The 27,802-nt window shown below is 40.0% G+C and overlaps 1 protein-coding gene across 4 annotated transcripts in view; it reads left to right on the top strand.

The window, feature by feature from the left end:
* The first annotated feature begins 1,010 nt into the window (after window positions 1-1,010).
* EGFL6 (EGF like domain multiple 6) overlaps window positions 1,011-27,802 on the top strand; it is a 47,719-nt gene continuing 20,927 nt past the window's right edge. For 3 of the 4 annotated variants that reach the window (XM_065847567.2, XM_065847558.2, XM_071812875.1), the window contains exons 1-7: window positions 1,011-1,125; window positions 8,567-8,679; window positions 10,560-10,652; window positions 13,413-13,529; window positions 17,187-17,306; window positions 20,967-21,101; window positions 22,917-23,039. In XM_065847567.2, coding sequence (XP_065703639.1) covers window positions 1,058-1,125; window positions 8,567-8,679; window positions 10,560-10,652; window positions 13,413-13,529; window positions 17,187-17,306; window positions 20,967-21,101; window positions 22,917-23,039 — 769 coding nt within the window. In that variant the 5' untranslated portion in view covers window positions 1,011-1,057. The remainder of the gene's footprint in view (window positions 1,126-8,566; window positions 8,680-10,559; window positions 10,653-13,412; window positions 13,530-17,186; window positions 17,307-20,966; window positions 21,102-22,916; window positions 23,040-27,802) is intronic. The other variant, XM_071812883.1, reaches the window with a different exon arrangement.

The raw sequence follows: 27,802 nt of genomic DNA, 5'->3' as shown, positions 1-27,802 counted from the left end.
CTGTGTAGCAAGTAGGCTAGTGTGAACATCAGCATAAAAAACAAACCAAACCAACAAAAAAAAAAAAACCCACACCGTATCTTTCTCCTGCTGGCTGCTTTTATATAGTAGTATGAGGGAGGCATCAAGGGATACAATACAGGCAGAACATAGATTCCTAGAAGTGCACTGAAAACTTTCGCATTTTTCTAGCAAACATCAGTGACATATTGACCAAGTTTTTCCGTCACTGCAAAATGTTAGAGTTCTTAATCCGGGGTCAAAACAAACAAACAAACAAACCAAAATAAAACAAAAACCCACAAACAAAAACCCAAACAAACAAACCACAAACAAATAAAAAACAAAACCAACCAACCAAACAAAATACCCTACTAACATGAAACCCAGCACTCGCTAAAGTCAAGCATTATCCTAAGAGGGTATCCAAGGAGCTGCAGCACTTCACACACCGTGGCACCAACACCAGAGCCGCAGGACTAGCTAGCAAGAAGTAACGTTACCAGTTAGCATTAGCAGCGTAAATAAAAACAGCCCAGGGCAGCTAAGCTGCCTTAGCAGCCTAAACCAAGTTAAGCCACGTAAGGTCCTCCACCTGAAAGGCAAAACTTGCAAATCTTTCAGTGCCAATGTTATTTCCCTGTGGCGGAAACCCAGCGCAGAGGTGCCGCGGCGGTCGGCGGGTGCCAGCGGAGGCAGCTGTCACGGGACAGCGCCAGTTGGTGCTCAGAACAAGCCCACGGCGGCGGCCGCGCCCGGTCTCGGTGCGGGACAGGGGCGCCACCACCCGCCGGGCTGACAGGGCTTTCCCGTGGGGCCGCGTCTCCCGGGCTGCAGCCTGCCCTCCTCCCGGTGGCGCGGAGCCCCTCTTCTCCCCCACCGCCCCGATCCCGCTAGCCCGGTGGTGCAGGCTTGCCCGCCCCGGGGGTCGCTGCCCGCCCCGTCCCTGGGCGTGTGGGACGCGTGGGGCGAACGCGGTCGGAGGCGGGCCCGCCCCGCCCCGCCAGGTTATACAGCCCCGTCCCACCACCCGCCCGTGAAGTCTCCCGTCCCGGCGATGGTGCCGGTGCCCGTGGACGCCCTGCTCGCCGCCCTCCTCGCCGCCGGGCTGGCCGCCGCAGGCAGGTGAGCAAGGACGGCGGGGCGGGGAGGCGGGCAGGTGGGGGCCCGGGGCTGCCACGCTCCTGTGTGCGGTCCCGCCGGGGCTGGGTGCGAGCACTCGGCCAGCGGATCCGCGTGTGGCCGTGCCGGGGGCTGCGGTGCTCGCCCGCTGTCGTGGGTGTACGAGAGTCCCTCGGACACCCGTGTCCGTGGGGCTCGCCCCGGTGGCGGGTTGCCGGTGAGGGAGCGGGTACCGCCGCACCCGGCTCCGTGGTGCTGAACGGAGGTCGCGGGACGGGGAAGGTTTCGTAGCTGGCGTGGGTGCTGCTCCCCTGGAAGGGATCAAACCAAAGCTGTGGGGCGTTTTTTTTTGTACTCTGGGAAAAATGTGAAGTTCAGCGCACTATTGCAGATGCAGACGGTGAGAACAGCTGCACTGCATACAGAAAGGTGCAAGCCGCTCCAGCCTTTGGTTTGCTTGTATAAACAGATGCTTTAAAATAAGCATTTAAAACCCAACACTGAGTATCTACTACATAACACCACCCGTGTGAGCTTTTGTTTCCCACCTGGATTATTTTAATTGATACCTACACAAACCATGAATCTATCAGTGACTGCCATTTCCAACAGCTTTATGAATGAATGTAGTAAGAGATCACCCAGCGGTGTTTACTGAGGAATTTTATAAGTATAGATTCCTGGCTTTAAAATCAGCCTGCCGTTACAGTTGTTGTATTCTGCAGAGACAGATAGACTCCAGAAACCAAATGAGATTTTGAGAGATATTTACTCCAGATAAAGCCATTTCAATGTTCCCCCTCTCAGTTCTCCAGAAGCAAATGAAAGGCCACAACTGCTGCACCAAGAGAGTAGCTACTAAAAGGAGAGTTCACAGCAACTGGAGGTGAAGCCTTCAAGATGTTTGTTGGTTTATTTTTTTAGTATCAAACTTGTGGATGGGAATGTTTATGATCAACAAGTGGCAGCATTTTGCTCCAGCACATGCAGGGCCATCAAGTGATCATCTCCTCAGGAACTGACAGTTTATAAACCCCAGACCTGCTCTTATATGAAACACATTTTTTTCTCAAAGCAGAGCGCCATTTAAATGCTCATGCTAGTTATTTCTTGATGTGGTATATTTGCACTTCAAACACTTTGAAAGATGTGAAACAGCAAAATAAGAGCATTATCTCCTTCCAGAATAAAGTGTGGTTTGGAGTTAGCTGAAGCAAAGAGGGATGCGTTCAGTAAAAAAAGATATTATTTGGCAATAAGATGTAAAATCTATGGGAAATCTACAACCTGCCTAAGACTGATTGCTCTACAGCCTTGCTTGTCCAAGTTGATGTCAGATGAAGGTGGTGGTATATCTCTTGTCTCCCAAGGTTATCATTCTGCTTTTTGCACTGGGAGGAAGAGGAAAAAAGAGATTTTCCAACATCTTGATGGAAGTCTCAAATGACAAGAGATACTAATTTAAGAGGACAAAAACATCTTATGGGTTCCGAAGAGCTAGGAAGAGGAAATAGTAAAAATTAGAATAAGTTTGGAAAAATTGAATTAATTAAGATGATTTTTGTGTCTTAAAAGTGCACTTTCAAGCAACTTCTGCAAGCTCAAGCTAAAACTGATTTGGTGTTTTGGGAGGGACTCACAGTGAAGTAAGACTGTTGTGTTGACTGCCTGAAATTGGCTGAAGGGCTGTCTAAGATACAGTTATTAAAAGGTAATAGGTGGCACTTTTTTTGTTTTACTTAATACAGTTACAGGTAAACATTTTTCTAGAAGGGAGTCACCTTTCAAATAAGCTTGTGTAAAAAAAACTAAACAAACCAACCCCCCAAAACCCAACCAACTGCCACAACAAATGAACCCTATGGCTTTATTTCACAGTGTTCAAATGTATCTCTGGATGACATACAATCATAGTAGACTTTTTAGGAATTTCTTTCAAATCACTAAGTTGTAAAATACCATCTTTTTGGCCTTCTGAATATAACAGTTGATCAGAATTTTAGGTTTTTTGCTAGCAACAATGTCCAGAATTGCTTTTTAAAGGAAAATTAAATAAAGGGATAATATGCCATCTTTGAAGTTAACTGGAAGCTGGTAATAATATATTTGAGACCTTCCCCCTGCCACCCCTTCAGCAGCAGGCAGCTATTGTATGTGTAAGAGCTGACCAAAAGTGTCCTGGAGAGATCTTATGAAAACAGTGCACTAAATCTATTCAGCAGCTGTGTCTTGAAGGTAAAAACAAACAAAATAACAAACAAACAAACAAACAAAAAGTAAAGCTTGTAAGTGTTGCTTTCCAGAGAAAACTTTTGTAAAAGACAGAATATTAGTATGACCTGAAAACAAACAACCATATTAATTCAGATCATACCTGACTTTTGTTATCTACCCACTTGGTAGATATTCAAATTAGGCATTTGAAGATTTGCTCACTCATCCTCTGCAGCTGTTATTGTCACATAACTCAGTTCAGGCAGGGCATCCACCACTGGTGATCATGGGTCAGGAGAACATGCGAAGTAACATTTTTCACTCTCGGTATTTTTACTTTTTATTTTACCTGTTATTGGTAAAATGGCTGCTAATGAAGATTGCAGTCCAGCCAAGCTGTCAGCCCAGTTATTATATTTGAAATTTTTGACTGCCCATTGATGTACAGATACTTTTAGTAGCTTGGATTTAGCATAGGTCATAAACTAATTTTGATAAATGTAAAACTGTTTTCATACTTTATAGAATGAAACAACAAAAATGGGACTGGAGGGTGGCAAAGGGAGTCTGTTGGACAAGCAAGTGCCAGCATTCAGGTGTGCTTTATTCTCCCTCATTCACCCATCATTGTGCTTGTAATATTTTCCTGTGAAATTTTTTGTGTATTTAAGCTATTGGGGATATGAGTCCTACCCTATCAATCAAACTTGTTCTACTGGAAGGTCTACCTAGCCACTTGATGAGTGGAGCACATCAAGCTTCTGAACACTATTGTAAATACATAAGTTTTCTTTTTTTCATTATCAAACTAAGTAAATCACTGCAAGAAGTCAAAGCTCCTGTGTAGTAGGTTAAGGTCTGTCCTCATATCACACATCCAATTTATTTTGTCTGCTGCTCATGCCACTGTAGGTATGTACTTATCTGTACTTACCCAGTCCTGGCCAGTATCTGAATGCTTTGCTCTGAAATGATCTGATTTCTTTGGAGATAGAATTAATAATCTTCATATTACTCCAGAGACGAAGAATTATTTTTCAGCAGCAGCTGAGTAAAAGGGATATAACTTCACTCATGCCTATATCATTACAGGCAACATTAGGTCTTTCTTGGTTTGCGAAAGAGACATGTATATAAAAATTAGGTAGGAATTGTTCTGGTTCTTCAGTGCTCTTCAAGACTCTTACCCCTCTCCTGGCTGTGTTTGTACTCTTGTAACCCCCTCAGAGTATTAATGGACAGTAGCAAAAGAGCAAATTTATATAAATTTGGCTCTTAACAAGCTCTTCTCTTTCTCTTTGGGAGTTGCCTGACATGTAGTAGGAAGCGATCAGACCCTCTCTCAGTTTTTTGGTTTGTTCAGCTGAAGCCAAGTTCTTCTCATCCTCTGTAAAACAGGTCATTCTTCATAGCTTTCAGCATCATGTATACCATATATAATTCATATCTCTTCACCATGGATGCTAAGAACTGTACATAGTACAATCTCATATGGCAGCAGTAAAACTTTCCTGGAATTTTGACTGGAACACCTGAGGGTCCCACCTGTTCTATAATGGTGTTAGTGGCTCACAGTGATCTTGTGACAGCTAATACAGCCAGCTTTTTCTTTCTGTCACCTCAACTAAGGAGGCTCTAGCTTATTGTAGAAGTTCTTATTATTGATCTTCCATGTTCTTTGCAAAATCCCATCCTACTGGTGTCAGCAATGTCACAGTCACATAAAATCAGTTACTTCTCTGCTGCCTGGTGGTGCAGTTTACCCCCAGCCAGTGACTAAGCCCCACACAACCACTCACTCATCTCCTCTTCACCCATGCAGTAGGATGGGGGAAAGAATCAGAAGAGTAAAGGTGAGAAAATTTGTGGGTTGAAATAAAGGCAGTTTAATAGGTAAAGCAAAAGCTACACACACAAGCGAAGCAAAACAATGGATTCATTCACTGCTTCCCGTGGGCAGTTAGATGTTCAGCCATCTCTCAAAAAACCAAGCTGCGTCACACTTAGCAGTTACCTGGGATGACACCACCACTCCAAATGTCCTCCCCTCTTTCTGCTGTTTTCCACAGCTTATATACTGAGCATGACATATTATGGCATGGAATATCCCTTTGGCCAGTTTGGGTCAACTGTCCTGGCTGTGTCCCCTCCCAGACTCTCGTGCACTCCCTTCCTGCTAATTCACAGGCCAGTATGAGAAGAAGAAAAGTCCTTGACTGCTTAGCAACAATTAGATCATTGATGTACTCTCAACATTATTCTCACACTAAATCCAAAACACAGCACTATACCAGCTACTAGGAAGAATACTAATTCTATCCCAGCCAAAACCAGGACACCTGGGCACCCTGGACGGCTCCGTCTGACACTTGTTACCTTTAGCACCAGTGCTGTAAGCTGCTGACTCTGGGAGGAAAGAGTTCTTCACTAGAAATGTGGAGACTGCTCTTGCCGCTGACCTGCATAGCGATCTGACCTGCACAGTCTACCTTCTCTCGCCTTTTTTCTTCAGTCACGTATTCAGGCTGCAGGTTCTTCAAAGCCAGACATTTTTTGCACACCGAACAGATGGTGACAAGCATAGAAATCTCATTCAGGCCCCTAAGGCCTCCCTGTAAAATCCTATAAAAACATCCTATAAGCAAGGATCAGAAATATTCAATGTCTCCAGTCTGCATTGCTTCACCCCAACGTCCAGGAGGGTCCACGCAACATCCTTCTGGAAAGGATCTACCTGCCTGAAAGGATCTCCTCTTTCTAAATAATCTTTCTTTTGCACAAAGTGCTGAACTCCTGACAGCAATAGCTGAACTGATGGCTGGTGGTTCTTTACGAATCTGAGGGACTAACCTGGAAAAACTGGTTTTCCTCCCAGATTTTGGAATCAAGGTGGGGTCTCAATGATCTAGCTGGCCTTTTCTGCTGCCAAAAGTAGGCTTTAAATTTGTGCTTGTTGTGGAAGTTGGAACAAGTGAAAGAACTTGTCCAGGGTAGTATCTATAAAGCTCATCTATATTAATTTTATTTGCAGTTTTGTGGAATATTTCCCACCTTTAAGAGAAGTTTGTACTGAAATCTTGTGAGATATTGTATACATTGTAAAGATAGTTTTGTTATTTGATTTTGAAGTGAATTATTAAATAAAATCTTGCTGAATGAGTTTGACTTCCTGTGGAAATGAGCACCTTTTGGAAACTGATAAGGTCCTGCTTCCTCCATACTTCAGGCATTTTAACCTTCCAGGGAAATCACAGCATTATCCAGCTGCATTCAAGAGAATTTTCTGGGGTGTTAGCAGAATATACCTTTACTGTCCAGGTGAATTCAAGGCCACTTCCTAACACACAATCAGAACATATGCTCTTTAACTTGTATACTTGGAAGTGATGTAAACCGGCAGCATTTGGATGAACTAAATTTAAAAAGGCTATTTCATTGTCTATAAATCCAGAGGCAGGGAGCTGTTTTCTAATAGACACACATCCAGGGGTCATAGCTGTTCAATATGCTTTTTCTCCCGTCTGAAACTGTGCTAGCAAAGGCTGGTTGACTTCTGAACAATTCGTTCCAACACGGAAGGTTTTTTTTATGTGCCAGGTGATACAAAAACCACCTCTTCATTCAGGGCATCTAAGATACATGAGTTCTTGAAACCCGTCTGAACTCCTTTCTCTCTCCAGTGGTTCTACTACTAAAGAAAACTCTGGAGGAACATCTTATATCTTTGAAGTGTATGCATATATTTATTTTTCTAGTTTGCCATAGTGATGTTTGCAGTAGCTGTTTCAATAAGAGAGCAACCCTTACAAGTAAGCACAGAAGGACACAAGAAACCTGGTGAAAAACTTTTTACAAGAGCATGTAGTGGCAGAACAAAGGGTAATGGCTTTCAACTGAAAGAAGGTAGATTTAGATTAGATAGAAGGAAGAAATTCTTCACCATGAGGATCATCAGGCACTGAAATGGGCTGCCCAGAAAAACTGTGAATGTCACATCCCTGGGAGTGTTCAAGACCAGGTTGGATGGGCCTTTGAGCAACCTGGTCTAGTGGAAGGTATCCCTGCCCATGGCAGGGGGGTTGGAACTAGACACTTTCTAATGTCCCTTCCAACCCAAACCATTCTGTGAGTCTGTTATTCTACGATGTGTGCAAAGCGCTGCTGTAGGGAGATAAAGCAATGCCATTGCTCTGCATCAGACTAAAAAAACGTAGAAGTTCCTGGCCTGTTGATTTTTAAGTGTTTTTTTCCCCACTATGAAGGTGTTTGTTGCTATGTGCTGTCCACCTCAATACCCCAAATCACTTGCTGAGAAGTTCTCATAGATAAAGTATTTTCTGTGTCAGAAGCAACACTTTGGACTCTTTGAGGAAAGCACATTTTAAATTATGGCATGGAAAAAGCAGTGGGGACAGAGGATTTTGGATAAAGAAGATAATTTCATAAAGGGGACAGGTATATGGTAATGGAGAACTTAAGCAACAGCAAGCAGAGGGAGAAGAGAACCAGAGTCACAGCAGCCGTTACAACATAGGGTAGGTCTAGAAGACTTACACCCTTGTGGTTTTCCATCAGACTTATAATTTGGCAACCAATGTTGCGGGTTTTCCAAGTTGTGCAGCTGTTGATCTGCACAGTGACTTTGAACCCAATGGGTTTATTGGCAGATTAACTTAACATTTATTTGCATGGTTAGGGAGTCCCCTGCAACCAGAATGCATGGGACTTTCTGCACTTACGCAACCAATTTGCACATGTGCAGTGGCTGTGAGTCTGTAAGTCACTAGCTCTTACAGGACTGACTGATGTTCAGAAAGCTGCTTTTCTGTAGAATCAGTATTTCATCATCCAAAACAACAGTGTTTGCAGGTATGGCATCATGTATCCAATCCAGATGATGCAGGCTGGAGCAGTCCCATTAATTTCACTGATATTAAAAATTACTCATTCTAACAAGGGACCTGACTGTATTTTTTACCTTTTCCATGTTTCTCATTAGAAAGGATTTATGTTGCACAATTAATACATTGCAGGTGAAACATTCCCATCTTCCCTGTTTCTCCAACAAAACACAACTTCACATTCCTGTCCAGGAACACTATTGAACACTCTAAAGTTTGGTGAAATGAAAATGCCTGACAGTGGATAAAACATGAGGAAAATGTAGAAAGGAATGTATGGAGCAAGGGATTAAAGTGTGTGTGACCTGTGTTTATCCTTCCTTATGCAGCTCAAGAGTCCATGGGCAGCTGGTGACTGTGAGCCAGCCTGGCATGTGCCGCTATGGTTCTAGGTTGGAATGCTGTTATGGCTGGAAAAAGAACAACAAGGGCCACTGTGAAGGTAACATTAACACTTCATGCTTGTTTCCTCTCCACAGTTGTGTACTTGGTACTAATCAAGGGATTTCATATATGCCTACCAGAAGTCACAGAAAGAAACCTTCTGAGGACTGAAATCTCTTCACTTGTGAGAGAGTGAATAAAACATGTTTGAGAGACCATGTTCTCAAAAGAAAAAAAAAAAAAAAAGCTTTGGGTAAATAACACCAAACAATAAAATAAATATTCGAAAATGCTTAGGTGTGGAAGGGACCATCTGTTCTTACCTCCTGCACAGCCCTGGTCCGTGCCTATGCTGTTACAGCTATCAAATCAATTGGTATCTTTTCTCTACAGCCTCTGAGAACCAGAAGGTTTTAACTTACTAAAAATATCAGTAAAACCCAATCAATAAATGCACGTGTCCTGAGCTTGGGTAGCCAGCCAGCATTTTGATCTGTGGATCTTTGGCTCAATGAAGAGTCAATGTCTCTAAAGATGTTTCTAATTTGTTAAAGGTCTATAGATCCCAAGGAGCAGGTGATGTGGAGTCTCTCTCTACATGTTCATGGGCAAAACACATCAAAGCATGAAATACATGTTTTAGGAATCTTTCTCAGATGTTGCACCTGTTGTCCCAGAGAGTTTGGATTTCTATATCTGCTGAATTTGAACAGAGGCTTAAGGTTATTCGTTGCTGACAATGAACAGACTGACTTCTAAAAGGGAAAGATGCTCTGTTCTGTATATATAGGGTGACAGTTCAAAAAAGGAAAAAATTATTAATACCTTTATTAATATTTATGCATTGCTGAATAGCACCTTAGTTTTGATGCAAATAAATAACTTGATGGAAAACTGACAAACATAACTTCAATCAGCCAGTGGGGTAAGTTGTCTTGCTGTAAAGCAATAGGGAGCTTTCTTGGTAAAATTCAGTTTTCATGAACTTTTAAGGATTTTCTTTGGCAGATTTCTTTAAGCCAACTATAGTGTAAATCTATACTGTAAATCCAGATGCAGTGGTGTTTTCTGCTTCAGTGTTAACACTCAGCTGGTCACACACTATGCCACATTGCATTCAGGGATGTGGATAGCGCTGAAATAATCTGCAGAGCTAGTACATATGAATGAATTTTTAAACATAGGGAAGATACTTGAATTTGGCATTCTGAATTTTAATTAAGAATTTTACTATATAGTAACTAACACTGTGACATTCCTTTTTCCTGTAGTTTGCATAGCAGCTTTATTACACAAGGTAGCAGGATGTGCATCCTAGTGCATATTTTGCTGGTTTTCCATAGCTAGTCACAATTTGAATGCATGTTTGATTTTCTTTTCCTGAATTATCCTCATTTTGACAATCACATTGACTTTAGGACCTTTAAGCCTTATAAAAGTCAGCATTTAATTTCTGACTAATGATCCAGAGCGCTAAGAGTTAGAAAACCTTTGCTTTTTAATACATTCAGGTTATGCAGAGCCCTCTCAAGTCATTGTAAACCTTATGCAATAATACTTATTGAGATGTGTGGTAAGGATAGTTGCCTGATCATTTGACACAGGTACTCTGGGTGTTCCACCATGGGATGGACATGTTCCCCAGCTGTAAGGAGGTCCAAGAGTGGAAAATTGTTGTGAGAGAGAGACCAAAAAGGAGTCCCTTCTTTTCCAGATCTTCACAAACCTGGAAAAGCACACACTTATGCCAGTATCACTTTTCTTCAGAAGAAATAAAGTGCCGATCAGTAGCTACTATACCCAAAGTAGAAGGAGAAGTATGGAGGATATTGAACTCATGCAACAAGATTTTAGGCAACTAAGCAGGGCCAAAGTTCTCAAATAGAGTATTTCTAACTTTTCCTTTTTCTCTCTTCTATACCTGACTGACTCCTCTAGCTATCTGTCGACATGGCTGCAAGTATGGCGAGTGCACGGGACCAAACAAATGCAAATGTTTCCCTGGATTTACAGGAAAAACCTGTAATCAAGGTTTGTGCACATGGGGATATTACTCCAGAAAGCAGACTGTTTGATATTCTGTCTCCTTATCTTGTACTATGGATTGTGTCATCTTCCAAAATAGTACAACAAGATGTATTGTATTTACATAAAAGAATCCAGAGTTTAAGGTTCTCATATCTCCAGGTCTAAGCCTCCTTCAGCACACAAAAGTTTGAATCTCTATCAGGTATCTCCTGCAGGCTGATGACAAGGGTAAACTGTCATATTTCTAGTCAGAGGATTAAGGCATAGAGAGATTATATAGGAGAGTATTAGAAAAGCTGGAATTCAAATCCAGAACCCATTTTATTTTTTTTAACTAGCAACCCAAGTTACTTTCTCAACCAGCCTTCTCATCAGAAAGAGATGCAATTACATGCTAGACATAAGCTGCCTGGGCCAATGCCATCTGTTCGCATATGCTGATCGGTATTTTTGACAACACAGAACTGGTAGTCTTTAGAATTGCATAGTCATAAATTTTGAATGCACCACTTTCCCTCCATAAACTTGCAATTAGACATGGAAGTATTTCAGCTAATGCATTGGTGAGGACTCGGCTTTTTTTTTGGTCTTCCAATATATGAGGCCTCTGTGTTGAATCAGATGAAAAGAACAAGTCAGTGCATGGGGAGAGGCCATCCTGCTGCACTGCAGATGAGTGAATGGATGGGTCTGTCCTTGCTACCTTTCTAAGCACCTGCAGACTTTGCTTGAAGATATTGCACTGACATGCTAAAACCATATTTTTCAGAGTCAAAACAACCCATTTATTAGACAATGTATTTCAAACAATATGCTATAAAGCTATATTCTTATGTATTTTGGAAAACTGTCTTTTGTGTGTTTGATGTTGCTTACGGGGAAAGAAGTCAATTCCTCAGTACCACTAGAGAGGAAAGTGAAATAGCATCCATGCTTGTGTGTAAAAGATACGTAGGTATCACACCTTCATCCTCTAAATCCAGAAGTTTAATGTCAAAAATTGTTATTTTAAACGTTAGCAAAAGGCAACAGAGAAGCCCCCAGCTTTCAGGTGTTTTCTGTGCAGTAACTCCAGTTGGATTTGATTTGCCTTCCACATGTGAGCAGATCAGTTCTGTGCACTTGGCAGTACAGTTGAAGTCTGAGGCTTGGTGGAAGCACCACACAGACTGATGTGCAAATTACCTTTTAGCTTCCTGGGCTGCTCTGTCTTCCGAGGCATGGCCAGGAATGTTTTTTAGTAAAGTGGCCAGAAATGTCCAAGAGCTATTTCAATAGTATAGCCACATATGTGGTCATGTTCCAGCAGCCAGGAATGCTCAGAGGTACTTTTAATTTGCTGGCTGATGTAGCCTTGGTCTGTCCTTACAGCAGAGTGCCCTGCTGAGCAAGCTCAACATGAGCTAACTAAAATAACAGAGATAAGGGGACTGTATTAGTCTGCCACTGAGTCTGAGCCAAATTAACCTTATCTCCACAGTTTCTCTTTAAGAGCTGTGTATGCTATCTGTGCATTACTGTGCATTGTGCAAGATAGGTGCAGCTAAGGACTTTTGAAAATGTGTGGTCTAAGTGGAATTATGTTTGTTCCCCTCTAGTTTATTTGTTAAGAGGGTCTTGGTTATTTAGTGGAGCCACAGTAGCAAAAAAAAATTCAATGTGATTTGCAAGCTGATAGGCTGTCCTTTCTCAAACAGACCCTATGTTTAAATAATAGAACACAACCCTGTTTTTCTTCTCTGGACTGAGCTGTAACAAACACTTCTGCATATGTATAACTGCAACAAAGTTTGTGCTTTGAATGGTCTCAGGTTTTTTTGCAGTCTGCAGGATGCATAGACATGAGAAGAGATGCTTCTCCCATTAGAACTCAGTGCTTGGAGAGTTGCATCTTCATTGAAATAGTATTATTGGTCATATGGGCTGCTAAACACATGTTGAATCGGCTGCATGTGCTGGTGCATTCTGTTAATGAGTTCTGCCCGTTTACAAATGAGGCTTCAAAACACAAATATTCGAGGTGCCAGTTCTCAGAAGTCACAAGCACAGACGTTGTCGCCTTGTCATAGGATCGATACAATTGTCAGTACTGCTCTGTCTTTACCACACGAATTGAACTCCTTAGGATTCTGGTTATCTCCCTGTGAAGGATAGCTACTGGGAATTTGAAATTAATTTAGCTTCCACAAAGATTTTTAAATCCTGGATTTTGAGAAGAATATTTTTTAGATTTGGCCTTTTATTCTTAAAGTCCTATGATTTTTGTGTATTGTATTTCATCTTTGCTAGACAGCCCTGCCCTGATAACCTTGGTACCAATGCATAGCTCAGAAAAAAATACATCTTTGTTTCACTTTATCTCAAGCTGATTTGCTGGTCTTAGTCTCACATTTTTGCCTTTCTAGTACAGAGGCCAGCTGGAAGGTTGAAATCTCCAGCTAGAATCACAGAAATCCAGAAGAATAACTCTCAGAAAACAGCAACCGCAATTCTCTCCCCACCCCTCCACCTCTTGCTAACAAGCTGCCGGATGTGGCCAGTTTGCATTGGTTTTTCAGGTGTAGAAGTCTGTGTATGTCAGTTTTGCTAACAGTCTTTCGGCCAGATGATCTGCTAAACCCTCATCTTGCAAAGGCCTGGCTCATTTTCAATCCAGGCGATTTTACTGTGGGGAATTCAAGGCATTAGGCAGTACTATCCGCCTATCTGTATGAATATATGTATATAAACCCAGCACTCACTTCATTCCAATGACTTCTGCAGATCTGAACGAATGTGGGCTGAAACCACGTCCCTGTGAACACAGATGTATGAATACACATGGCAGCTACAAGTGCTATTGTCTCAACGGGTACATGCTTATAGATGGCACATGTACAAGTAAGTAATACAGCTGAGAGGACAGGCACACCAAAATAATCTAATAGCATTTGATCCCAACAGATTTTCTTCTTGTGATGAATGGATTTACCTCATTCAGGATAGGGTCTTTATCTCAGCTCTCTGGTAGTCCCAGCAGCTGAAAGAGACTTTCTGTTTGGCAGTATATAGATAAAGTAAACGAGGTCATATTTGTATTTTGGTGTTCAGAGGAATTTTTGTCCTGCTAGGAGTAAAAATCTTTGATGGTGTTACTTCAGACAAAGGACAGATAGTATAACCTTGGTGTGTCGTCCTGCCATTTCATCTGTTGAATAAGAATGAATGATACTACCCATGCAAAACACCAATATAGACTACTTTTTAATGTGCTGAATTTCATGACGTTACTCCTTGTTTCACATTTCTGTGCTCCTTGAATCATTTGCTTTCTCTGAGTGCTGATATACTTCCCACACTTGCCGTCAGCTTCCTGGAAACTTCTGTTCATTGAGCTAAGGCTTATCTAAACTGTGTTTCTACCTGTTTTCTTTAAGTCAGCTTGTAATGGAAAGTATTCTGCTTTCTTAACCAACCTGATTTTTCAGACTTAAGGAAGCTTCATATTTCTCAGTGACACTTTTTTCTTCACCTGAGCTGTTCCATACTGGTATTTTGGCTTTGAGTTTCACAAAACCCCAGGTAACATGGTGACAGCCCCTGCTAGAGTCCACTGGACTGGAACAGATGCACCAGTTGGACAAGGTAACCAACTGGTCTCAGCAGTGGAACAATCTGCTCGAGAGTCCTGTCCTAAAGCAATGGACCTGGCTGAATGGGGTGCAGCACAATCTTTCCCATGAGTATGACAGAGAATAATAAACTCTGAAAGGCTTTGATCTTCATACCTTGGAGACAATCTCGCACCAGGCAGGGTGTCCATCTGGCAAGTTTGCTGTCAATTTTGGAATAACTGGAAGAATACCCAGCCTTGGTGCCAGAGCTTTTGAAGGGTTTCCCTTCCACGCATCACAGCTCAGTGTTGTGCCTCTGTGTTACTAATCATGGTGGGTATCACCAGCAGACAACAGCTGTGGGTCCCTGAGATCCATGAGAAATGGAAATGTACTCCTTTCATTTCTTCCAAGATAATTTGTGTATCTGCTGACATCATATTCCGAGCAGTTTTCAGTAAGGCCACTGTCTTATGGGCAGCTGAAGTTGGCAGAAACCATAACAACAGTCACAATAAACTGTCCTGTTTCACTTCCCTTCGAGCCCAGCAGCAGCTTTGTCTCGTTCATCCCACAGTCTGCCTGCTCTGAGCATAAACACTCACTGCAGCCACACTTCTGAACAAAGTCAGGAAACTAGATCCAGGCTGTTACTTACCATTTCTGACAGATTATTTTTAAGTCAGTCTTAATTCATAACTGGTTTATCGATTTAAAAAGCTCTCCATTTCTACCAAATGTGTAGTTGCACCATCCCTTACTTGAGCCAGCACAAAACTCTGAATTTCTCAGTGGCAGTAGTGGCCAGTGTCAAGTATACAGGAAAAAAATTCCCGAGCAGCTGTGAGCCCTGAAGCTTGCATTTCACTTTGGCATACAGAAATGTTATTTTTCAGTGGAACCTCAACAAACACTGACACAGAATAAAACCAAATTTCAGGGGAGAAGAAAAAAGGTTTCCCATAGAAGGGAACTCTCTGTTCTTGACAACTCTGGTTAAGGAGGCAAAAACCTTTATGTTCATCCAGCTTGTGCTTCATTAACGCAACCCATCTGGTACCTTCCCATTGGAAAGAGCTTGTATTTTCTTAAGCAGAAACTATGGTTACAAAATGACGTAGCAAACTGTATACTCAAGTAGAAGTTATTCTTGGTTAAGTCTACTAGCTTCCAATTTCACTTGATGCCAACTTAAGCTTGTGCTTGGATGAAATGTTAGGTTATTTAACCAACTGTAGAATCTCACCATTTTATTCAGGCAAACATTTTGAGCATATTATTGCTCCTTCTGAATCAAATTCTCTATGATGTGGGTCTCCTTCACAAGATGAAGTCCATCTAGTTTGAGCAGTCAGGTTGATCTGCAACCACACCAAGGGACCATGGAGCTGGAAGAAGGGTATCATAAGAATGTGGCTTTGGGTCACAGAGAACAATTGCTTAAAATAGTTGGTAGGTTAGTACCTAACACAAAATGACACAACTTCTGCAGGAATTCCTATACTAGAACTGATTAGCAGTTCATCAAAGTCAATATTATGTCTAACCAAAGCCAGGAACAGGAGCTTCAAACAAAAGAAAAATCAGACAATTACAATCACAAGAGAAGAATAACTTTTAGTAAGTTTCTTTATTGCCACTTAGGAAGTAGATAATGTAACCAAGTATTATTATTTACAGTCTGCTTTTTTTTCCTCTTACCTCCTGCTGATATGTATGTTCTCATTCATACAAAAGTAAAATGCTTTCACAAATAAAATGAAATCTTGGCCTTCAATATTTATCACTTAGCCACAGAGTCTAAACAATCCAGCCTGAGAAAAACAATGTTAGCACAGATTAAAAAGATTAATTTTAATAGCACACAGAAATAAAACACATTACATTTTATATTCAAATCACAACAATATGGCTATATACACACCTGCACACATCATTGTCTTGTATATACACTATTAAGCACGGTTCTGAAAGTGCTGGTACCTCTGACAATAAACATGTTGCTTTCTAGAATAAAATTTCAATCTTTTTCTACCTAAGCAGTAGCCAGTATTCAAGTTCTTGCAGTTGATTTCTGTCTCTAATAAACAGACAAGTGCTCCAGACCTTTCACTTACAAAAAAACTATATACAGTTCTGTTTCCTTGAACGATACCAGAGCAAAGTAGCTAGAAATACTTTCTTTGCACACACCTCCATCTGCTCCAGTAAACACTTCCAAATACTACTTCTCTCCCTGGCATCAAAGCATTTTCTGGATAACTTCAGGTTTTTAGAAACATCTCCCTACATACTTAATACGTTTCTCCTACTTTTCTAACCTCTCATAGGTCTCTAACACAAGATCTACACTGCCTACAGTTCTCTTTAGAGGCTAAATCATCTCCAATAATTCATACTCCTAACCAATCTGAGGCAACCAAGACTTGTATTCAGGATAGTGCCTCTTTAGATTCAGGTATCTGTTTCATAAATGATCAAAATAAGGACAATTTCTAACTCCATCAGGCTAAATAGTTTTCTAAATCAAATTCTTTACTAGAAACATGTTTAATGCTAAGCAATAAAAACACTTCACTACCAAATAGTACTCTTGTATGGTAAATGGTCGCAAAAGGAAATCTAAAAAAAAGCAAAATCTTTTTTCTACTTTGAGCAGTTCTGTCTCTGAATTGAAAAGGCAATAGTAAGAATTCACAGAAATGGGAACAGAGGAAAAAGAAGGAATAAAGATAGGAAAGAAAAAAGTGAAGGGGAGAGGGAATTTAAGATTTACCTCATGGACTGCTGAATTGTTAATGTTTTAGTGCATGAACATCTTGATAAGTGATGAATGGAATTTTGTTGTTCTGATTTATTTTCTGCATTCATCCAGATTTAAATTTTAAGCATGTGATCCCAGCCTAGATTTTGCTGGTTTTGTTCTTTTAAATACTGTTTTCAGCTTCTAGGTCATGTGCCATGGTGAATTGCCAGTATGGATGCGAAGAAGTCAAAGGGGAGATACAGTGTCTTTGTCCATCAGGTGGCCTTCAGTTGGGACCAAACGGAAGGATGTGCATTGGTATGGTTAGAGAGCTCACGCTCAGCTTATTTTCTATAGGATCCCCTGGGGAAAGCTTAATAAGTAGTTAGCTGTCCTCACTGGCTTGAACTTCTTGTTACTCACAGTATGATGTAAAGCTTGTATGTTTTTAAAAAAAAAATGTTCTTGTAATATTGGCCATGTAATTCTTTGGAGGAGTCCCATCCTCAGTAAATAATTAAATGTTTTGACATAAATTTGAGTCATTAACAGATTCAGTTTCTCCCTATTCCTCTGAGGTCAACGGTGTTTGGCCTGCAGGGAGCTGCCTTACTGACATAACGCATTAAAGGATTTGGGGTTTGTGTTTGGATCATTTGTTTCTTTTATTGTGATAACCCATGATACAAACTTCCAGACTTTTCTCCAGAAGCCTCAACATCACTTAACCTGTGAGTTTCCTGTGATGAAGAAAGCATTACTTACAACACTTGGTACTGTTCCGTGATATGGGTTTTACGTTGTCATCTGACAAAGTAGCGCTACAGCATTGTAATCCTCTGCTGAAATCATACCCCTTTTAATACTGAAGCTAAATGAACTCATTTCAAAACCCAGTATATGTGAAACAAACTCTCCAAAGCAGGGACCACTGCAACAACTAGAGAAGAAGGGGCAGTGAGAAGGCATGTCAGGGAGGGGTTCCCTGCTCCTTAAGGAGGAGGTGATCCAGGAGCCGTGGGTGACCCCAGCATCAGCAGGGCTGTCTCCTGATAAGCCAGCTCCAGGGTCTGCCCAGGCATCTTTCCATAAACTGGAATATTCTGTTTACTGTTCATCACAAACAAACCTGAAAGTCTCTGCAAGTGTTCATTTTTCAGATGAGATGCTATTTGTTTTAAGCTTAAAGGACATAATGCTTTGTGTCTACTTTATGTAATTTCATTTAAAAATATGTCCAGTAGCAAAGCTTCATGTAAAAAAAAAAAAAAAAAACATTTTCAGTTCCATATTTCTTCTTTAGAATAACTTGATCTAATTCTTGAAATGCAATTTTCCTTCTGAATCAGTAAGTACATTTTCCTGTAAAATTCTAACTTACAACATTTGAACAATTTCAATTAAAAAAAAAAAAAATCAGCCACAAAATCTTTTCTGTTTCCTTCTTTCCTACTTTCCCTCTTTCCCAATCTAACCTTTTTGTTCCTGGTCTCACTTGGCCTCTAATTAGGTTACACCCCTAGTCAGCCCCAGGGAATGATATTTAGTGTGGTTTTTAATGTTTATTGCACTCAGAGAAGCACAGAAGATGGAAAATTGCAGCTGGGAAATGTTTTATTTCCTAGAGCTGCCCAAAATACAATGGAAAATAAAGAATTACAATTTCTCCTTTGAGACATTCAAAAGCTGCCTGGACGTGGTCCTTGGCAACTATCTCTAGGTGTTCCTGCTTGAGCAGGGAGGTTGGACCCGATGACCTCCAGAAGTCCCCTCCAACTTCAACCAGTCTGTGATTCTATGAGAAAACTTTTTGCAACAGATGCCATTTACTAAAATGTCTTTAGCAACATACCTAATGATATTGATACTTTCACATATTTTTACATTATTTCTGTCACAATTGTTCAAGTCCTGTAGATCATAAAGGGTAGCTTGGACATAATACGCTACAAGCAAAGAATAACAGTAGCTAATCCATCTTAGATACTGCTTACCAAAACATACTGGTTGAATGATTTCTACAGCTTAAAGAATGTTTTAAATGTTGAGAGGTTTAACATTCAAGCATAAAAAAATATTTTTAATTCCAGTGGCCAAAACAACATTATCCTTAACATTTCAAACAAAAGATTAAATAAATGCATCAAGCAAGAGATGCTGCTGTGTGGAAGGACAGTTACTATATGAATTTTTCTTCTTAACACACAGCCATAATATCATCACATATGAAGGCCAAATGGCCTGGGACTACTTTATCAATTTAAGGAGCTATAAAATAAACCCATATGGATACTTGGCTCAACTTCTAAACTATACACACTCCAACATGACAATGGTATTTCTGTCTTTCAAATGAAATGAGTTTGTAATTGGAAATGTCCTGCTTTGAGTAATCAGCAAGGATCTTGGACTAATACCAATCACAGTTAACATGTTTGAATTATGTAAGAGTCATTTGAAGGTGAACACTGTAGACAAATGTATTTAAATACAATAGACAAGAGTGTCTCTCTTAAATCTCTTATTGAGTTATTCAGGCAACTATTTTTATTCTTTCATATTGAGTTCCTTTGTATTTACTGAACCTGCTCGAATGTATTTAGAAGAACGTTAGTGCATATGATAAAAGGTAAATAGAAAAAAAAAAGGTATGTCCAGTGGTTGGAAATATCAGACCTCTTCTTTCTGTATGACCTGTGGTATGTCATGATTTCTCTAAAATAAGAGAACATCTTCCGGCTGTATAGCATAATAGATGCTTAATAGATTATAAGATACTGTAATACTCTGGTATTAGTCACAGAAACAGTATAAACACGTAAACATTTTAAGATCCCTGGCTATTAGTCTTAGCTTAATCCTCCTAGGAAGCTACATTATTTCTGGACCTGCAGAGCAGCACATTGATGTGTTTTCACTTTTCCTGTCCTGCACGTGCACAAGTGAAGGAATAAAATAACAATTATAGATCAAAATGTTTAACTTAACCTAAACCTTTTGCTTCTAAGAGTCCAGTGAGTCTTTAGTGTTCACTGCAGACATAAGCTTCACACTAGAATTGAGTGCAGCAGGCTTGTCCTTTACCTTGTGACAGATCCTGGTCCTGGCAGAGGCACAGTGAAATGAGACCCTGGAGAGGTTTGGGCATGCCCTGGAGGCTGGGGAACAGCCATCCTCATCAGAAAAGTGTAGGGATTTTGACTGCAGGTTTGTTTAAGTATTTTTCTGTTGTTTTCCACTTTCCTTTGATCACCTAAGCACTGTAAAAGTATGGTAAAAGTGATAAAAAGACCAACCATGGTGTCCAGCAGCACTTCACAGCAGTGTGATAGGGAAGGAAAAATATCAAATATCATAATCAACACTGTTCTAAATGTGACATTACAACAAAGCAAATGAATTACTAACACTTAATTACAATGGTTGTTAAATAATGTCCCTAGACTCTGCTTAAACCAAGACTACTTCTCTCTCCAAAACATCTGCCCTTGTCATCTACCTTGCTGAGTGGACCACTTGCAGTCTGGAAACACTATGTGCTAACTGCTATGTCTTGACTTAGCCCAGCAAGGAGAGGTGCAGAGATTTAGTAGAAAAGCTGCTGCTGCTGCTCTCAATTTCCTGTTTCAGTGTCCTTCTCTTACACTATTCTCTGACATTTCCTTTCTTAGGGAAATAATGGAATTTGTGGACTTCCTCCTGACCCCACTCCATGATCTTAGGGCAAATCATTGTCCCCAGTGAGGAGAATCCCCCCTGCCAGTTACCCTTGCTTTTACCATGCCAGGTCTCAAAATTTTCCATAAAGTTAGTTCGTATTTTGCTGCTTCATTTGTCTGAACACATGCAAAGCCACCCACAAGGGTGAAATTATAGGACTTATTTATTAAACAACTTGTGATAGCGAATCCCAACTAGTTCTTCATTTCCCAGTTTACTTTCTCATGGATCTGACCAGCATCCCTTCTTCTGCTCTAGACATTGATGAATGCTCCACTGGCCAAGCTGTCTGCTCTTACAACCGCAGATGTGTCAACACATTTGGAAGCTACTACTGCAAGTGCCAGCTTGGATATGAACTGAAATACGTTAGCAGCCGCTATGACTGTGTAGGTAAGATTTAGCCCATGGATTTTCCTTCTTCATTCTTTTTCATTCCCATACGATGCACCTTTCCTGTCATTGCCTGAAGCACATTGGCCTGGTCTGGGGAGACTGCCTCAGAAATGGATAAAAGATGTGACTAAGGCACTTTGAACTTTTCTCATGGTTTTCTCTGTGACCTTATGAAAAACCTAATCACTGGCATTTGCAAATTAAATTGCCTTATTGTACCAAGTCAAGATGTGCAAGGGCTTGTAGTACAGTAGCAACAGCTGACTGCAAAGAAGTGCTACTTCTTGTTCAGGTTTAAAGAGCCATTCTTTGTCCTCTTGGCTTTCAACCTGTGCTGGTTTTGGTGTGTGTGTCATTAATGAGGAATGTGAATCAAGTGCCTTCATGACTGTAAAAACAGTCTGGATGAATAGTGCAGAATTAAAGAAAAAAAAAAGTAGCTTTCAATTGCTTTTCAGGTCTCTCTTGCATGCCTAAGTTTCTCCCAAACAAAAATAAATAGAGGCAAAAGGTTATCTTGACTTGTCCATGTGTTAAAACAAATGTCAAAACACTTCTCATGCTTGAATCCATTAGTTGAATGGTGGCAGAACAGTAAAGCTTAAGTTACAGCAGCAGGCGCTGCAAGTGTAGTGTTCAAGCAGTTGACTACACAAGGACCTGGAAGGGTTGGAACAAGAAATGCATATGAAAGAAGATTAATGGGTTTTATTTATTTTTGCTTGGTATTTGGAGGTAGGGGTGGGAGGGAGATCATAAGGCAGGTTTTGGAGACTCAAGTTTACATCTCTTGTTGTATGCAAATCCTGAGAGTCTTAAAGCAGAAAAAATACTTACTTTTTCATACACTATATGCGCATGGGGGAAAAACTGAAGAGGTCTCTGTAGTCAGGATTTTATCTGCAAACCTGAATCTCACTCTCAAGACATACCATATTTTTGAGTCAGTCTTTCTACTATTGGTCTCCTAGCTGACTTACATTATGGGAGGACCTGTCAGCTGCTAAAAATGAAGCAATCTGGAAAAAATGCAAGTGGTGCAAAAATTTGTGCAACAACTTGGCTCCCTCATGTGGGAGAAATCGGAAACATATTTGTGATGTAGCAAACTAGGAGAAAAGGAGAACAAAATCAGTTGCTCTTGATGGCTGTACATTTTGCTGTCAGTTGAATGTAGTATTTTCTACTGAATTTTTCCTGATCATACTCTTTTTGTACAGCATCATATGTATGCTGGAATGTTAGAAGTAGATTTCGTAGAATTTCATAGAATGTCCTGAATTGGAAGGGACCAACAAGGATTATCGAGTCCAACTTGACATAAAAGATCTCAACATCTTGGCATGCTCGGGGTTACTTTCAATTGCGTTTATTCTAGAGAGAACGCAAAAGATTTCATAGAATCATAGAATAATTTGGGTTGGAAGGGACCTTCAAAGGTCATCTAGTCCAACCCCCCTGATTTGATGAATGTTTTTTAATTTATGTCACACATTCTCTTGGTACCTTTTGCTTTTTGTTAATGGAACAGTGTGCACAGCCTGTAGTTTGAATTCTGTTCTCAATCAAAAAATCACTATGTTCACTTTGTTTTTACTGGGGTGCTCTACATTTTCCATGCATGCACATGCCAGTAATTGTGCACTTGGAGCTGACATTAGTGTGAATTCTTCTGCCTCCAATGGTCTCTGGACCGTCTTGTTCTAACACTAGTGATTGCAACACCTGGAAACAGATGGCAGGCACAAGCAGGCTGTCATGAAGTTTGGGTTTTGACTCAGTTTTCACTGAAGCATTTATATCTTTCCCTAGATGTCAATGAATGCGTGACAAATACACACAGGTGTAACCTCCACGCAGAGTGCCTCAACACCGAAGGGTCCTTCAAATGCAAATGTAAACAGGGCTACCGAGGAAATGGATTTGATTGCACTGGTGAGTACCACTGGATGTCAGGAGAAGTGCTATACTGTTTTTCTCCAGTACCTGGCGGTTATAACATGTTCTCTAGGAAAGATCATGCTGAACTGTGCTGCAATACCAACCCAGGCAAACTTGTGTCCATGAAATAACTATTTATTGTATGATACATTGCACACCTGATACAAGTATTAGTAGCTCAAATTCGTTTTGCGTTTGAGTCCCCAAGTCTCATAGTTTCACCAAGAACCCCAAGTAGAACGGATAATTTGGCCTGAAGAAACAGAGAAAATAGCTTTTAAAAGAAGTCTACTGTGTATTTTCTTCAAACTCCCATGGCATAGTCCCCTGGAGTGCTGTGCAGGCCCTTCCAGAAGAGTTTCGAGCTAACTTAGCAAAGAGGAAGAGAAGGGAGGAAAGCCATGACTTCTGTGCTGAACTCTTTTCACTTACAATTTTGCCTTTGTTTGTCTATTGAGTATTAAAGACTTCCCATAAAAATGTTATTGGCTGGCTCTATCTGAATATGATCCTCCAAGAAGAAAGAAGGAAAGGTTGCTCCTGTCTTTATATTTTAAACGAACCTTTAAATTTTACTCCTTTATTAAACCTAGCAGAGATTCTTACCACAATGTCATTGGAGATGTTTTGCTCAGGAGGACATCTACGTCTTCCTCAAACATTTTGAACAAAAGATATTGTGAAAACATTTTAAAAGCTCTTAATAATAGAAGATGAAGTCTACATAAAATATAAACTCTTTTTCCTGGGTCTTTTTCAAGTAATCCTTCATCAGATATGTATTATGATTATATTTCATGGTCACAGATGTTCTATGAGTCTCTCTGTTACTCATGTTCCTGCTCCCTTTATAATAGTAATTGAAACCTTCCATGTCTCATTGATATTGATGCTGCATTTGGAATAGCACTTTATCAGTATAATAGTTTATCAGCCATTATCTTGTCTGCATTTAATATTAAATATATTCTCTCAATATGGGCACTGGTTTTAATTCAATGGTTCCAAATGCAAAGACATTTGTACCCTTTGGAGCTCAGGTATGAGTTATCTTACTACATTTTACATTTTTATACTCCAAGAATATACTTAGTATCTAAAAACCATGAAGATACCTGCCAGGGTCAACCCAAAACATCTGATTTCAATCAGGTTGTTTTATAGATCAGGAAATTTAAAGTGTTCTGCTAAAACTGTATGTATACATATGTATGTGTGTGTATACATATATGACTAATCAGTGCATGTATATGTATGTATGTTGTTTCTCCTACCCTATACTGCTGGAGCTCCAAAAAAAAATATATTGCAGTCCTTCAGCCTTAAAAGTTTCATGAATTTGTTCTTAATTTAAGGGATGATCATTTTGATCTAGTATCTCTTGTTCATTGAGATGTCTTTCATACAGCATTGAAATGTGACTTTGAATGTTATGGACTTTTTTGGGAGTTATGCAAATGTAGCTTTTCAAGCCCCAAATTGGTGTAAAAAGTGGGGATATTCCAGTGAAAAGTAGAGTGAGTGATAAAGCCAGTGGCGAGTTTTCAACCTGTTGTTACAATCTGAAATTATTGTTAGTACTTATAACTATATAATCTGGGCATGTTAACATACGTTAAACACAAAGCCAAAGCAACTCCGGACATTAGAAGTGCTAAAATTTAATTTAGAAAATAAAAAGCACAGGGATTTTTTCTAAGTTAAAATTTTGCTACGTTTCTACTTCCAGTGAAAAGTGTTGACTTTTAATGCGAAAAACCTGACTGGTACTGATAGGATTCATTTGGATATAGATTGCCTCTGCAGGGCTGTTCAGAAAGTTTTTTATGCTCAATGTTATGAGCCAGTTTCCTTGCTAGATGTGCTAAATATCATCCATTGTGATATGTCAGCGCAGCTTACTGCAATGGGAAGATGCAATGGGGCTTGAGACCTGACTGAATATCAAGGCAAACGAATATGACACTTCTTCATACGGTTCTCTTAAAACAAAATGTGCTACAGATGAAACGTTAAACAAACACATCTCTGAGCAAAAGGGTCTGGTTTTGTGTGTGTGTGTGTGTGTGTGTTGTGTTGTTTGGCTTGGTTGTGGTTTTTTGGCTTATGGGGTTTTTTGTGTCCTTTTAACAACAAGCTGAACATTTCAAAGGAAAATCTCTTTTTGACCAAGCATATGTATAAAATATTATTTCCTCAAGCAGAAACAATTCAACGGAAATGCTTGCTGAAATATGAACAAAAGAAATATTTTAGCTTGCAGAGAGGCTATGACACTTTTTTTTTTTAATATCTGGCCCTGTAAAAAAATCAGTGCTGTAGACAGATGATATCTGTCTTCTCACTGGTGTTTCAATTAAACTGTTTGTTCTCTCTCTGCATATTTCCTCATGCCATATTTTCAATTACTGAAGTCCATTAGTTTTTTAGAAGAGGAAGGAGCTGTGCATTCATGAACTTAGTAGAACACACTAAATGAAAGAGAGACTTAAGAGACGATAGTAAGAATAACACATAGTAACAAGAGAAATCAGAGCCAGAGGTAGAAGGTCAAAGCAAGCGTCTAGCTAGAAAGCTGTATACAACAACAAAGGAGTGGGGGAGGAAATTACGGAGTCAGTGGTAGGTAAAATCTGAAAAGCATTGGTGCTAAAAGTTTGATTTCTCCGGCAGTTATTCCCACACATACACCTCCTTTTTAAGAGAAGAGGTTCTTTTAACCTTGAATCTTTCAGTAGTTGATTTCTACTGCAATTCTCAAAAAAGTCTGATCAGTGTAACTGATGAGGTAGGATGTGTGTTTTGCTATTGAGGTAAATGTTTTTTCAAACAGTGACATACCAATTAGATGTACCAGCCTACACTGAAACACTAAGTGTTCTCCATGTAACACAGCAAGTGAGGAAAACCTTTGGCTTTACTGAAGTCAAAGGAAGTTTTGCTGTTGGGTTTAATAAGATGAGAATGCCATCCTGGGAATCTGGGTGCTGGAGGCTGTGGCTTCACATTTCTTTTGGTGACATCAGCTGCTGCTCCTGCAGCCCATCCCAGCTCCCAACAGATGGGCCTGGGGTTGTGCTGCAGCTAAAAGAGAGGCTTCTTAAATATGCCCTCAGAACTCCACATAATTATTGCCACAGGGTGGGAACCTCATTTCCACAGAGAACTGTTTGTTCTTTATAGCAATTGTCTCTAGTATATAACAAATGGGCTACCATGGCAGCAGTATTAGCTTTTTATTAAAAATGAAAAACATTTTAATATATAGCTTAATTTCAGAGTATGGAAAGAGAGTAACTAAGCACATTGTTTGTAATGAAACTTCTATGGCTACATCTCCTCATGCTACTGAATAAGCTAATAAGTGAGGTAATGTAAAATTCACCTTTGCACAGAAGATGGGAGAAATTATTTCATTTAATTTGTATGTTAATAAACTAGCTTAGGAGAAGGCTGCTCAAACTTCAGGCTGCAAACAGTGCTTCTTGTACTGATGCAACCTGTGATTGTTCAGGCACTCTTTTGCCATTCTATACTCCTATACACGTGAAACGTTGGAGGCTATTTCTGAATTGTCTCTAGCACACATTTCATTTGAGAATCTGTAGAGGTGTAACCTTTCAAATGCTCCCTAAAAAGGTCCTAACCATTTCCACATCTGGCCTCTATCTTGCTGCAAGCTGTTGCTGTTTTCAGGTTCATGCGTTTCCTGATTTCCTATTGTGCACTGAAAAACCACATTTCCCTCATCACATGCTTCTATGTCTATTCCAGCTTTTATTTAAGAATAGGGTCTCACAAGGTTCCATTAGCAATTAAGATCCCTGGGCGGAAAATGAACATATTTTTAGTTCGCTTTCTTTATAGGAAGCTACAAAATAACAGGAAAAAGCAATACTAACTTAAAGCCTATAACCTTCGGTTGTTACTCTAAGAAGCTCAACAATGGCACTCTTGTTATTGCCCAGCTGGAGGCAGAGGTTACTATTCTTCATTATGCTTTGCTGGATTTCTAAATGGCAATACAGAGTTGTGACAGCTCTCTTTGTCCCTCTTACATTACTTAGGTTCCTTTATTTGCTCATAGGGTAACCCCTAAACCTCATATATGTTTTCACCTGTTAACTTGACAGTCCTGAGAAAAGTTGGGTTTCACAGCATAAAATTCCAAGCTTAAAAGGAATTCTGGTCATATCACTGGTGAGATTCTTACAATTCAATTTAGTATGGAGCCAAATACTGCTGTCGTCCTTTAATGAGTAACACTGGAGCTTTTGTCATACCACATTTCCTACTGGAAGCATTGCTTGTTGGTTTAGTCATGTATTAAGCACAGTCTAGTGTGATGAACTTGCCCTGCTTTCTCAAAGTATCCTTCCCTAAATAAGATGGTAAGAATTTTAGAAACTAAGCAGGCTAGAAATATAATTGCTGGATGATATTCCATGGTGCATGAAAGAGAATAATAGTCTAGAATCTGTATTTTAACCCATCTGTGAAAGCTCTCATATTCTCTTAAGACTCGCTAAAAGAGGCATCCTTCATTATGAGGTTGAGGACTTTTTAGACTGATTTCTGAAACTGTGTCCTGCTGATCTAATCTTTACTCACATCTACAGACTCACCTTAAACACAGCAAATGGTTGTCTGTACCCCTCAACCCCTCTCCAAACTTTATATACAGAAGCCACAAAGAGAGCTACAAAAGGACTTGTAAAACAGTCTCCCAAACTTGTCTGTCACTAGGTTTTAAAATA

Source organism: Patagioenas fasciata, chromosome 1 (assembly GCF_037038585.1).
Source record: "Patagioenas fasciata isolate bPatFas1 chromosome 1, bPatFas1.hap1, whole genome shotgun sequence".
Lineage (NCBI taxonomy): Eukaryota > Metazoa > Chordata > Aves > Columbiformes > Columbidae > Patagioenas > Patagioenas fasciata.
This window is presented reverse-complemented; position numbering and strand designations above follow the sequence as displayed.